The following is a 14,579-nucleotide window of genomic DNA, read 5'->3' as shown; positions in this document are numbered from 1 at the left end:
TAATATCCGTTCCTGGAATATGCATGTTTAAGTTATCCCTAAGTCCCCTCCCGTGTCATGCAGGTTGTAAATGAAGAGTGTATCCAGCAAGACTTTGAATCCAGTGTGGACGTTGTAAAGAAAATTAAATTTAAGTCGAGGCTCAGAGGGACCAAAGACTGGACACCCCCGAGATTTCAAGTCATAGTTGATGTCCACCCACCGCTCAAGTATGTCTGGGTTGCTGCTTGGGCCTCCAATCCAGTTAGAACAGGTTGTGGTGGTTCCCACCTGACGCTTTGTGGAAAAAGGTGAAGGAACGCTGAGGGACAAAGGAAAATTTGTTTTAGGAAAAGGAAAGTTGGGCATATTTTTCTGAGTTAGCTTTCTCGGCACCCTGTTTATCATGGGCTTTTGGGGGGCTCTCTGTACGTTCTGACAAGTTGAGAATTTATCTAAGTGTCCTAATTATGAACATGACATAGCAACTAAAATTAAATAGGCTTAAAGGGGATTTTTTTAAGGAGCTCATATTGAACCTGAAAAATCATATACAATAATTTAAAAAGACTAGACCACTCTATTTTCCAGTGCAATGTGGAATAAAAATCAATGAATACAGTTTTTTAAAGGAAATTTAATCCTGGGGAGAGCTCTTGTAGTTAAAAGGCACATGGGTAGGGTTCTGCATATTTTTACCATGACCATTGTCGCTGACCCTAAACTATAACAAAATTTCGCAACTTTCTCAGTATTTCTAAATCACGAGTGAAATTGTGGCACCCACAGTTCAATAGAGAACACTTCATTGGACTGTCTCTCACCAGAAATGTTGTATAGTTTGATCTCACATTGTCTCTTATTTCCTTGGATCTGTTAGTGAACTTCCCAAGTGCATGACCTCTTTGTTTCATGGCTATGCAAACGTTCTTCCTGTGTACCTGTGTCTATCCTCTCCGGAAAGAGGATCCTGCATGTGCCGTGACAAGTCTCTGCAGACCCCTGGTGGAAGTGTTCTTTGTGGTTCTGACTTCTGCTTTGGTGGTAGCAGGGGCCTTTAAAACACCCAGGGATTTCAACTAGAAAACTCTATTGAGTTATTCTATTTCTTTCCCACATGAAAAAAACAAAAAAAGTCCCCAAGCCAAGGAAAGTATCATGGTGTCCCACTTTCTAATCAGTGAAAAATGCTCCATTGTTTTTTGTTTTGTTTTTTTTTCTGAAATTTAACTGTTACTGTTTTCTGTACTCAGGAGGGATCTCGTGGTGGCAGCCCAGAATTTTTTCTGTGCTGGCTGTGGAACTCCAATAGAACCTAGTAAGTAAAGAAATGGACTCCCTGTTTATTATGTGATAACAGGGCAGAGAATAATGGAATTGGGCAATGCATTGATGTGTGAGATGCCTTTGGTGAGAAGTTAGTGTAAGAGCTTTGTAATGTTGCCCTCTCTTTCATGAAGAGGCCGTCGTGACTTACAACACTATGTGACTGGCCTCTCAGACTTTTCTAGTTCCCTCCCCATTGGGCATTCAGCTCCAGCCACGTGGCCTCCCTACTGGTCCTTGAAGGTGGAAGGCTCATTCCTGACTTGGATTTGCTTTCGTGGTTTTCTCTCTCTGGAATGACATCCCCAAGGCTGGTTCCCTTACTTCCTTCACATCTTCCCTCAAAAGTTACAAGATTTTTCCTGGGTGCCCTATTGGAAATGTCCACCTTGCCACCAACATACAAATGTATGCGTTATATTACCGTTCCTTCTTGTTATTTTATTCTAGGACTTATCTATCAAATACCTTTTTAGATTTGACTGAGTTTTCTTATTATTGTCTGTCTGCCTCTAAGACGTGTTGTCTGTTTTATTCATTGCTTTATCCCCTGCTTCTACAAGGTTACCTGGCGCACAGTTGGTCCTCAGAAGATAAATTCATTGAATGATCAAATGGTTTACCAAGGACCTTTCCAAACTCCTCAGAGAGGGTTTGAGGAATTGGCCTTGAGCGGATCATTCCTGGGCCAGTTGAGGCCTAGGAAATCAGGCTTCCCCCAGTCAGGAATACAAGTTAACACTTGAGACTGGGAATCACTTGCTCTGCTCTGAGGGTGTCCATAAGACTGACCTGTGGAAAGCCAGGAAGACGAGCTTTGCTGGAAAGGGTTCCCTTGGCCTTTGATAGGCATCTTGGAAGGAAAGAGACTTTGAGGACCTCTACCTCAAGAAATCAAAATAGAAAGAAGAAATCCATCTGGGCTTCTTCTTCCATGTTGAATGACAATGCCTGCCACACATCAAATAAATAACTCATCTTCCCAGCTAGTCTATTTGGTGAACCACTGTATTCTGGTGCCTCAGTAAATATTGAACGTGCAAGTTAGAAACTATGAACACATGACTACGATTCCACTAACTTTTCAAGTACTCCCTGAGTTTATACCAATACGGAGATGTGAGTCTCCATTGTTGATGCAATCACGGTCCTTCCTTCATGGAGCTTGCTTACAGGAAGACACAGTCATCAGCCAAGTAAATAACAATGAAGATGAATGCAGAGAAAGTTAAGAGTGCTATGGGATTTACAGCAAGGGAACTTGATGGAGCTTGGGCTGGGAGTGAGAAATTTTATAAGTGATTATCCCCAAAAGAGTGTGGGGGTGGGGTGGAGGGAGTCATCCTGTCCAAAGGGCCAGAGGCTATTGCAAAGACATGCTGTGTGACTGGAGAGTCAGCATGAGAGAAGAAAACATGCTGCAGAGATAAGCAGAGCATAGATTGTGGAGGTATTATCAACCATGTAAACAATTTTGGACTTTTCCTATGAAATTCTTATAGTTCTTAGGGTAATGCTTTTTTAACTTTTTATTTTGAGACTATTTTAGACTTACAAAAGAGTTGCAAAGATAGTAGACACTCTTAGGATAATTTTTTTAAACTTCATTTTGAGATAATTTTAGATTTACAGAAGAGTTGCAAAAATAGTACATACATCCTGTGTATCCTTCAATTCACCTAGCTTCCCCTAATGTTAACATAATAATGATAGTATAATTATTAAAACTGAGAAATTAGCATTGGTACAATCCTGTCAACTAACTACAGACTTTTCTGAATTTTATTCTCTGTTTGTTCCTGGGTCCAATCCAGAATTCCACATTGAATTTAGTTTTCATGTCCCCTTTGTATTCTCCGTTCTCACACATATAGAAACATTTGAAAAGTGAGCAGTAGACAATATGACATTTTACCCTTCAGACTTCAGCAGATCCTAACGATAAGGATTATGAACAGTTATCACACCAAAGAAAATAGCAGTTCTCTAATATTGTCTAATACTAGTCCATGTTCATTTGTTGCCCTTAAGATGCCATTTATAGCTAATTTTTCCATCCAGGTTCCAACAAAGTTTCATCTATTTCATTTGGTTATTCTTTAGTCAGCTATATTCTAGAACTGCACTCTCCAATATGGTAGTCGCTGTCCCCTGTGACTACTTAAAATTAAATTTAAATTAACTGAAATTAAAAATCCGGTTCTTCAGTGACACTAGCTACATTTCAAGTGCTCAGTAGCCACATGTGGCTAGCAGCTACTGTATTTATTGGACAGCACAGATACAGAGCATTTCCATCCTCACAGAAAGTTCTATTCGTCAGCATTGTTTTAAAATTGCTGCCTCCTATTTTTTTCCTATGATACTGACTTTTCCTAAATGAGAACAGTTGTGGTTCAGAGCAGGGTTTCTTAGCCTCGGTCTTATTAATTTTGTTGTGGGGTGCTGTCCTGTGCACTGTAGAATATTTAGCAGCATTACTAGATGCCACTAGCAGCTCCGCATTCTGACAACCCAAAAAGTCTCTAGACATTTCCAAATGTCCCTTGGGGTGAAAAAAATCACTCCTGGTTAAAAACCACTGGTCTGGGTTTTTTGTTCTGTTTTAACCAAAAGAGATAGACATAATTTATTCTGTATTGATAATGGAATGCTTAGTATACATTCCTTGATGAATGAGTGACTGGATATTAGAATGTTAGGATTTTAGATGTTAAAGATGAATTATATCCGGAAAATTTATAGGCCCTTTCTGTTTTTCTTCATATTGCTAAGTTTGATCAGAAACATAGAGTTCAGAGGCCAGGGTATAGCTCCTCTTTTGCCCATTTAATATAAAATGTATCAAGGCCCTATCATAGGCAAAGTCATACTCGTTATCTGCGCACCAGAAAACTTCATCCAGTGTGGAAAATAGATGCAATACAATAGACTTTTCAAAGTTTCAAATTTGAGAACCCAGACATAATTACTAGGTACTTAATAAGTTCTTAACAGATAATTTGTCAACCCTACAGAGATGTCACATAATTAATTCAGAGTTTAATAATAGTGTACTCGTATGTACAAACTCATATGTACTTATGGTTAACCCTCATTATTCACAAATTCCATATTAGCGAATTCACGTGCTCCCTGAAACTTATTTGTAACTCCAAAATCCAACTCATTGTGTTTTCAGTCATTCACAGATAGGCACAAAACACTGAAAAATTTGAGTCACCTGAAATTTGCGTTGCTGGACGCACACGTTCCCAGCTGAAGCTGAGCAGAGCAGTGCTCTGCCTTGTTTTAGCTCATACAGTAAACAGGGTTTTTCACGGTCTGTTTCGTGCCTTTAAAAACATAAAATATTTTTGAGCTTTCTTTCGGTGATTTAGCTGTTTGAAATGCCTCTAAGCACAGTGCTAATGTGCTGTCCAGGGTTCCTCAGCGTGAGAAGGCTGAGACGTATCTTCCAGAGAAAAAGTGCGCCTTAGATAAGCTTCCCTTAGACATGAGTTAGAGTGCTGCTGGCCCGGAATTCCGGGATAAGAATCAACAGTATGTTGAATACTGTGTATTTAAACAGAAAACACACATAAAACAAGGTTCTGTATTGATCAGTTGATGACAATGTTGTTCTGGGAGACTCACAGGAACCCCCCTCCTCCCACTCTGCCCCAGGAGCAATGTTCAGTATTCACTAATTCAGTGTTCGTGGCTACTTTGTAGAACTGTTCACTACACTCAGATAATAAGAATCACCTGTGTTTCTTTGTATTTACAAAGCAACTCTGAGTGTGTCCTGGGTTTGAGATAATTTGTGCAAATGCAAAGGCATTAGCTCCTGGCCTTCCTGCTCAGTGGAATACAATGGCTGAAACCTGGAGCTTCCCCAGTCCAGACTTGGGTTGGAATTCTGCTTGACTGCTGACTGTGTGTCTCTGGCATGTGGCTTAACCTCCCTGCCTTGTGCTTTCTTCAGTGCAATAGAGGAAGTAGTAGTCCTGACCCGGTAGAGGTTCGAGCACAGAGTGATACGGTGTATGTAAGACATTCACCTGGTACATGACACAGACTTAGTGTTCATAAAGGTTTGCTCGTATGGTCACTCAGACCTTGTTAATTGTAAAGTTGTTATAGGGAAACTGTTGAGAATCTATAGTGTGTTGGGTACTGTGGTAGCTGCTTTGCCATTGTTATCTCATTTAATCCTCACAATGTGCCCACTGTTAGGTTGGTGCAAAAGTAATTGTGGGTTTTGCCATTATTTTTAAACCGCAATTACTTTTGCACCAACCTAATAACATGCACCAAATGGTGAGTGATAAATATGGGCCTCGGCTCCTCTTAAATAGACCCTAGCACACTTAACTGAATTGCTGTTGTCTTCCTTAACCTGGGTGATGTGTACCCAGGTATTTGTTGCATTGGTCTCTATACATTTTGCTTGTCAATCTATTTTATCGGAGATATTTCCAAAAGCAATGCATGTTCATTTTAGCGAATTAAAAAGTGCAAAGAGCAAAATTCCTTTCCCCCACCCTCCTTGCAGTTGACTTTTGGGTGGGGGATCCTTTTGAACTGTGTATGTATTTTTAAAAAACAAAATCAAGATCACATGATACATACCTGTTACTGTATGCCCACTGCCCATGTTCTTCATGTGTTTCATAGGCTATCTGGCATTTCACTGTGGAGTGCACCATACTTCTTCAACGGATATTTCGATTGCCCCCTCTTCTTCGTTATACATGTGCTGTAACGAACACCTTTCTGTATCTCCACGTGTGCATGTTAGCATGTCTGTCTGATGCCGCAGCACTGGGATTCACACTGCACGGTTAAGAGCTGAAGTGTACCACGGGAGTGTCCTCCTCAGAGGTCACTCCTGTGACTGAATGGGTGCCCCCTCTGTGCCTCACCAGCTCTGGGTCCTCTAACTGTGACAATCTGAGGCAAAACCAAGTATTTCACTCGTTTAATATGCACGTCTTTGTTACTGAGATGGAGTGTTTTTCACATCTTACTGGTTACCTGTATTTTTTCATTCCGTGTATTGCCTATTCTCATCCTTTGTATATTTTTGTATTTTATTTCTCACTGATGTATCCAGGAATTCTTTTGGGTGCTTCTTTCTAATAGTGTATATATAATGCTTTATAATTTACGGAGCACTTTTCCTATGCATGATATCCTGTAATCCAGTTCTGTGGCCCGGGACAGTTAGCCGGAAGAGATCCCGACTTGCCTTTAGCCTTCCAGCCAGTGAAAGTTCGGCTCTGGAATCCCACCCAACGTCCAGACCGTAAATCTCATGCTCTTTCCACAACACTAACAAGTTTATAGTGCCCAACTTCTAAATCCAGCAGCATTTGGGAAGGTTCTGTTTTTCCGACATCTGTTCCACAAAAGCAAAGCTCGTGAATGACGATGATAGAAGGCCTCCCGTTGCTATCAGAGCTTTCCCAGGTGCTATGAGGTTGAGTGTGACTTTTGCAGCATGTAAACAGCCATCTGAGCCTTGATCCTTTGGTGGAATTGGAGGTGGGACCAGTCAGGGTAGGTTTTCAGCGTCAGCTGATTGGTACTCATCTCCTGTGTGTTCCGCAGAGTTTGTGAGGCGGCTCCGGTACTGCGAATACCTGGGCAAGTATTTCTGTCACTGCTGCCACTCACACTCGGAGTCCTGTATCCCTGCACGGATCCTAACCATGTGGGACTTCAGGAAGTACTACGTCAGCAATTTCTCCAAACGGTTACTGGACAGCATATGGCACCAGCCCATTTTCAATTTGCTGAATGTCAACTATAGTCTGTATGCGAAGGCCAAGGAGCTGGGCAGAGTGAGGGTGAGCAGCTGTCCTTTCCGGGGGGAATCCAGTCCAGTGGCTAAAAGGGTCCTGTGGTGGCAAATGCACATCCAGACAGACCCTGTGAGGGGTGGATTTACTGTCTAGTGGATGGAGTTTAGGCTTCAGGGCTGCTCGCCTGCACTGGCTCTTGTGACGCTCCATGCCAAGTTTTATATTTATGCATAGTTTTGCATTTATACATAGCTTTTGAATATTGTTTATAAGGTTTTAAATGAAAGTTGTACATGTTTAAGTGTACATGATTTGATATACATAATGAAATGATTACTACTCAATTAACATATCCATCTCCTCACATATGGTAATTGTGTGTGTTTGTGTGTGTGTGTGTGTGTGTGTGTGTGTGGTAAGAGCACCTGAAATCTATTCTTAACGTAGTTCCAGTATTCAATACAGTATTGTTAACTACAGTCATCTTGCTGTACATTAGATCTCTAGACTTATTCAAGCTACGTTACTGTAACTATGTACCCTTTGACATAGTTACCCTCACTTTCCCACTCCTACGAATTAGTATTCAACTTTCTGCTTCTATGTATTTGACTTTGTTTGGCTTCCACCTATAAGAGAGACTATGTAGTTTTTTTCTTAGTCTGGCTTATCTCATTTAGCATAATGCCCGCCTGGTTCATCCATGTTGTTGCAAATGACAGGATCTCCTTCTTTTATACAGAGTTGTATGTTTTTCTTAAAGAAAGTTCCCAGTGTTGTATAAGCTTTAGGGTCCACAAAACCTGGTCCCTCCTGAACCCTCTGTGGATCTCTGGACTCAGTTATGAACCCCTGCTATGGACTTCAATGACTAGTTTTATAGAGTTGTAGTATTTCAAGGTTGGAAATAACATTTAATTAACATATACACGTGCAGTGTCATGTATCACGTTTAAATCTCCCCGTGTTTGCTTTCCCACATAGGAAATTCAGGAGCAGCTATTTCATATCAAGAAGCTGTTGAAGACCTGCAGGTTTGCTGAAAGGTAGTACTGTTGGTTGGGACAGTCTGGATATGGGAGTTGGGAAGACTGATAACCTCCACGCTGTGCCTTGTGGTCCAGCTCCTCCAACGCACATCGCCTCTTAGCACAGTACAGTTGTCCCTCGGTAACTTGTGGGATTGCTTCCAGGACCCCCATGGATACCTAAATGCTCAAGTCCTTTATACAAAATAGCATCGTGTTTGCATATAACCTATATTTGCATATAGGCTACAGCAGGGTCTGCCTACACATCGCTTCATTCGTATGGATTCAGCACAGTGCATGGCACGTGGCAAATTCCAGTTTTGCTTTTGGAATTTTCTGGGATGTTTTTTTCAAATATTTTTGATCAGTGTATGGTTGAATCCTTGGATGTGAAACGCAACCCGCAGATACAGAGGACCAACTATAATTACCTTGTTTCTTTCCTTGGGAATACAGACCCTCCCTTTAAAGTTGCCAGACCTTCTAACCCACTAGTAGTAAATTTACTTTGATAAGAAAAATGGGTCAGTACAAGGATGAAACAGCGCTAGCCAGTTGCTTCTTATTATTAATTATTATAATTATAATTATTATTATTTTAAATTGTGGTAAAATAAACATAACATAAAATTTACCATCTTAACCATTTTCAAGTATACGGTTCAGTGGGTTAAGTACAATCACGTTGTACAACCATCACCACCGTCCACCCACAGAACTTTTTTCATTATATAAAACTGAAACTCTGTGTCCGTTAAACAATAACTCCCCAGTCCCCTTCCCCCCAGGTCCTGGCAATCACCATTCTATTTCTGTCTCTATGAATTTGACTAAGTACCTTATATAAGGGAATCATACAGTGTTTGTCCTTTTGTGACTGGCTTATTTCACTTAGCATAATGTCCTCAAGCTTTGTCCAAGTTGTAGCATGTGCCAGAATGTCCTTCCTTCTTAAGGCTGAACGATATGCCATCATATGTATATGACACATTTTGTTTCTCATCATCCATCTGGAGGCGGGGGTTGCTTGCACATTTTAGCTATTATAAATAGTGTTGCTGTGAGCACGGGTGTACCAATGGCTTTGCAAAACCTCCTAATAGAGAGGCATGTCGAATTTTTATTGGCTATATAGTATTCTAGACTATGATGTGGTAATTTAAGTATAATCCTATTACCAATAGATTTTTTTAACCTAATAGATTTTAAATATCTTAATATTTAAATAGATTTTAATATCTTTATATATTTAACCTAATAGATTTTTAATATTTAATAGATCTTAAGATATATTTTTAATATCTTTTGTTATTTAAAAAACTAGGTTTTACCCAGCACAATACTGTCTAGGTCCATCCATGTTGTCACAAATGGTAAGGTTTCATTCTTTTTTATGGCCAAGTAAAATTCCATTGTATATACAGAGGGTGCCAACAAAATGTATACACATTTCCAGAGATGGTCAACATTGCTCAAACAGTAGTTCGCAGTAATCAGAAATATCTGGACGCTGACTGTAACCTCACTTTGAGCACCTCTTGTAATTGCGGAAGTCAAATGTGACTTGTATTCATCTTTTGTTATCAGTATATATTATTACAATTCTAATAGTATTTTTTTTCCTTTCTTAAAGTCTGTATATGTTTTTTTGGCATCCTGTGTATGCACCATTTCTTCTTTATCCAGTCATCTATCAATGGACATCTAGGTTGCTTCCAGATCTTGTCTGTTGTAAATAATGCTGCAGTGAACATAGGCGTATATATATATATCCTTTTGAATTAGTGTTTCGGATTTTTTTCAGATAATTAACCATACGTGGATCGTATGGTAGTTCTATTTTTAATTTTTTCAGGAATTTCCATATTGTGATATAAGTCAGAGAAAGACAAATACCATATGATTTTACTCATATGTGGAATCTTATAAAACAAAATAAACAAAACAGAAACAAATTCATAGATGCGGAGAACAAACTGATGGTTGCCAGGTGGGAGGGACCTGGGGTGGGGGGTGCTGGGTAAAAAGATGACAGAAGTAAGAAGTACAAATTGGGAGTTACAGAATAGACACAGGGATATAAAGGACAGCATAGGGAATATAGTCAATAATATTGTAATAACTATGTATGGTATTAGGGAGGTACCAGACTTATCAGCAGGATCACTTCATAAGTTATATAAATGTCTAACCACCATACTGTATACCTGAAGCTAAGGTGATAATCGAATGTCAACTGTAATTAAACATTTTTTTAATTAAAAAAACAAAACTAGGTTTTAGGTGAATCTCTGCCCACATCCATAGGTATGTTTTTAGGATAAACTTCAAGAAGGGGGGTTTCTGGAAGGCATGACAATAAAAGAATTCTTTGACCGAGATAGAAAATTTTAAGTGGAAAAAGAGGTTATTCGAAGAAGTTAAGATTGTTATAATAGGATCACAGCTTTAAAAAAATGTTGTTTCATTTTAAAGCTTCTTTCAGTTTCTGATCTTTACTTAATGGTGATATATGAGTTTTGAATTAAATTTTTTGGAGAGGAGCATGTCTTGTGTAGTTATTTGGCCTCGAGCTCTACCTTATGGCATTCGTGTGATGTGTTAATTACCTTTTAGACCCTCAGTTTTCTTGTCTATAACATGTAACAATACCCACAGTTCTTACCATTACAAAAATTTCTTGAATATCCATTCTGTGCTTCAGATTAAAAAAAATCAACAGGACTCATTTATATCCAGGGAGAAAGTCAGCGCAACAGCTCATCCCTGGACTGTGTGTTAGGTACATGTGCAGGGAGCCCTGAGGGTGCAGAGGAGGCAGCATTTTGTTCTTAAGGGATGGGGCAGGGAAGGGATCAGGCAAGCCTTCCAGAGAAAATGCCTGAGATTGGAGAGGAAACACAATGTGAGCCAGCTCCCCAGGCTAGATGGGAAATTACACGTGGTTTGACATGACTAGAATGGCAGTCCGGTGTAGACAGTTGCTGGCTTGGGAATGTGGTGTGTGTAGTTAGCCACTGACTGATTTAGGGAGTTCAGCAGGGGATCGGGAGGGTTTGGAGACAGTTACGTTCAGTTTTGAAAGCCCTTGGGACATCCAACTGCCTGTGACCAGCCCGCAGTTGGATAGCTGAGTCTTAAGCTGGGTGCTAGGGTCATGGATTTGGAAGCCATAGGCCTGCTCAGGAACAGTAGTTCTCCCGGCTGGGACAACTGTCCGTGACGGCCTCGCAATTTAGCACTTATCAAATTAGTAAATTAGTGAGTTTTATCTCAGTACAAGGTTTTAAGATTTGAAATAATCCTCCATTTTCTTTTGTTTGGTGTGTGCCGGGGCAGGCTGCAAGGGACACATTTCTCTGATCATTCAGTTTTTTGAAATCAGCATTTATGGAATTTTAACTTCTTGGCTTCCAAGAGAACTTGCAAAATGTAAAGCCATGAGTAAGGTTAACTTGTTCTCGGGACTATTTTTTTTTTTAATGAGTTAATGAAAGTAAGTGTGGGTGCCAGGAGAAAACAACTGCCTGCCGGCCCCCCTCCCCACCTCAGCCTCTGTGTGGGTGGGTCCTTGAATCCTTTGTTTCCTCTCTGGCAGCACATTAAAGGAGTTTGAGCAGATGCCCAGACACTTGACAGATGAGCTCTACCTGTTCTCCCTGGAGGACCTGGTCAGGGTTAAGAAAGGGCTGCTGGTGTCTTCGCTTAAGGATGTTCTGAAAGCTTCCCTGGAGCATGTGGCCTGCTGTGAGGTGAGGTTCGCAGGGGGTAGGTGTGTCCCTGAGCTCTCCTTTGTGCATCAGGGCCTGTTTTGGGTGCTCTGCAATTTACATCATTTAACCCTCACAGACCCTGAGGGAAGTGCTGACAATACTATTTCCAAATGGGAAAAATGAGGTTCACAGCTGTTAAGTAGCAGGGCTGAGATGCAAGCCTGGGCCATGTGTCTCAGTCGGGGTGCCCAGCCCTGCTCGGGGCCTCCCTGCACCCCCATCTTCCCTAATACAGCCACGTGGGCTTAGGATCCACGTGGAACAGGAGCTCTTTGTCTCTAGGGACTGAAGAATTGTAGTGCAGTTATCAGAAACAAAATTAGCTCATTTAAGAATACATGTTTAAAGTCATTGTCTTCTTGTCATGCCTCAGTCCACCTTGATATGACATTTCTCCATGTAAAACGAATACACATTTATTGTTCTGATCCATTTACTGCAGCAGAATATAACATTCTGTTCCTTCTAGAGGCTGGCATCATAGACTTTTAAAAATTGATTCTTACAAAGTTCTGTAAAAGTGGTGACTCAGATTCTCCATCAAAAGAAACATTACCAATGAGGATTTTAACTTTTTGACTCCTCCTCTTACAGCTGTGTCAAGGAAAGGGATTCATTTGTGAATTTTGCCGGAGTACGGCTGTCATTTTCCCATTTCAAACTGCAACGTGTAGAAGATGTTCAGGTATCTTAATAAATTAATAATGTAAAGTTAATAGCTTAATAAGTTAAGTGCAAAGTTAACATAAATTTAATAATTTAAGCACAAAATTAACTTAAGCTTAATAGCATTTCTTTAAGTTATAATGACACTGATGTGTGCTTATTTGTTGGATTAGAGCTAATAAAGTTTTGGGCACACAGCAAGGAGTATTTGCGTAGGGCAGGGATAAAGGGTGATGTCTGCTGGTACTGGGTTTGGAGGGAGGAGGTAGTCCCTGTTTTGCCTGTGCCCCAATTCTTCTACACCAGGGCTAGCTGTATCGTCGGGGTTTTATAATTGGAAGTGTACTGATAATCGTGCCCAAGGCTGAAGTGTTGTCTCTGGCTTCTTTGCAACACAATGGCAGAGTTGAGTAGTTGTTATGGAGACCATATGGCCTCCAGGGCCTAAAACATGTACTATCTAGCTCTGCTTTATTAGTGTCCGAGGAAATCCTGTGCTCTCTGAACTGTTTCATGGGAGAGATCTCCTAATGAATTCTGCCTTCACTCTGGGTGTGAGTGGGCCCTCCTCTTAGACCACTAAAGTGTTGCCTCCCCTAACTCATTAAGCAGTGTTACAGGGTGGGTTCCACAGCAGAGAAACTCTGAGGCAGGATTTGCATGCAGAAAGTTCCTTGGGGCATGTCTTTAGGCTCAACACCCATGGGGTGTGAAGACAGCAGGATCTGGCAGAAGGAGAGTTGGAACTGTGGTTTGGTTGCAGTGAAGGCTCAGCACATCTCACAGGGAGCTCTGGAGCCAGAACAGCTTTAGCATTGCCCCAAACGGTGGACAAGGGGCCAGCCAAGTCTTTAAACCCCTCATTAACCAATCACCTGATGCAGTCTGGTGCCAGTAGGGGGACATGACCTTGAGTGAGGCAGCTTTCTCCAGTTAGGGCCATTTCCAGAAAAGGGACATGGCCTCCTGACCCATCGACCACCAATACTCTCAGCAGCTGGGGGAATGGCCCTTGGGCAGATCTCAGGGGCACTGCGGCAACCACTCATCAGGCTCTGTGAGCCTCATGTTCATGACCTATTGGAGACTTTATAAACCCTCTGAGTATCAAAGTGCCTGATTTTCTGGAAGACTGTGGTTTCTGGTCTCACACCCGCTTTCTCCTCAGGATGGGGATAAGTGGTCTGTATGTATGTGAGAAAACAAGATACGTCCTTTACTAATGGCTGTCCTCCTTGCAGCTTGCAGAGCTTGCTTTCACAAGCAGTGTTTCCAGTCTGCCGAGTGCCCCCGGTGTGCAAGGATCACAGCTAGGAGACGTTTGGCAAGTTTGCCCTCCGCAGAGACCTGATGCCCCTAAGTACTGTGAAAAAGACTGTTCAGCACGCTTTATGACAACACCGATTTGTGTCTGTTATTGATACCATTGTTTTCGATATCGACTACTGTATATTAAGAAGGAAAATGGCCAATATTGTCTTTATTATGTATTTAATATTTTAAAAGAATGCAGATTCTTTGTTATTAAGCATAGGGTTGTTGTAATTGGTGACTGTTTACAAATGTTCGGTGTTTTTGCTGCTACTGTTTTTTTAAAGAGTTTTGTTTTGATACTTACATTGTATTTGAATAGTTGTGTTTAACTGATGTTGGAACCTATTTTTTTATGAATTGTAACTGATAAGGTGAATTGCCCAGTTCCTCTTCCTGTAAAGGTTGTTCTGTGAAACAGATTGGTACTTTTGTTGAATAAAAATGCAACGAAAAATCTCTTTGCTCAGCTTTTATTTTCATCTTAAATGCCATTTTGTAATTGTATCAGTCTTATAGATTTTACTTATTCCAGGATTTGTATAGAGAATATGCGTTACTTTCGAAGTACATTATTCAAGCTGAGTTTGAGCTGCTTAGCCTTGTGTGGAGGTGCCATTCCAAGCAGTTGCCTCTAGATGGCGCCCATCAAACCTGTTTTGTCATGTCTATTCCACACCCTCAGTAGAACCTCATCCTGGCCC

The 14,579-nt window shown here is 40.9% G+C and overlaps 1 protein-coding gene across 2 annotated transcripts in view; it reads left to right on the top strand.

Annotated features, from left to right (window-relative positions):
- The window catches only part of LOC308496516 (protein associated with UVRAG as autophagy enhancer-like), a 34,839-nt gene extending 20,512 nt beyond the window's left edge, over positions 1–14,327 (top strand). For both annotated transcript variants that reach the window (XM_081045994.1, XM_081045993.1), the window contains 7 exons: positions 64–209; positions 1,233–1,297; positions 6,901–7,139; positions 8,079–8,140; positions 11,724–11,877; positions 12,493–12,583; positions 13,806–14,327. In XM_081045994.1, the coding sequence (XP_080902120.1) occupies positions 64–209; positions 1,233–1,297; positions 6,901–7,139; positions 8,079–8,140; positions 11,724–11,877; positions 12,493–12,583; positions 13,806–13,915 (867 nt within the window). In that variant the 3' untranslated portion in view covers positions 13,916–14,327. The remainder of the gene's footprint in view (positions 1–63; positions 210–1,232; positions 1,298–6,900; positions 7,140–8,078; positions 8,141–11,723; positions 11,878–12,492; positions 12,584–13,805) is intronic.
- The last annotated feature ends 252 nt before the right edge of the window (positions 14,328–14,579 follow it).

The sequence above is a fragment of the Rhinolophus hipposideros genome (assembly GCF_964194185.1).
Source record: "Rhinolophus hipposideros genome assembly, chromosome: 4".
Lineage (NCBI taxonomy): Eukaryota > Metazoa > Chordata > Mammalia > Chiroptera > Rhinolophidae > Rhinolophus > Rhinolophus hipposideros.
The sequence above is the reverse complement of the archived record's forward strand: the minus strand, read 5'-3'. Positions and strand labels throughout refer to the sequence as shown.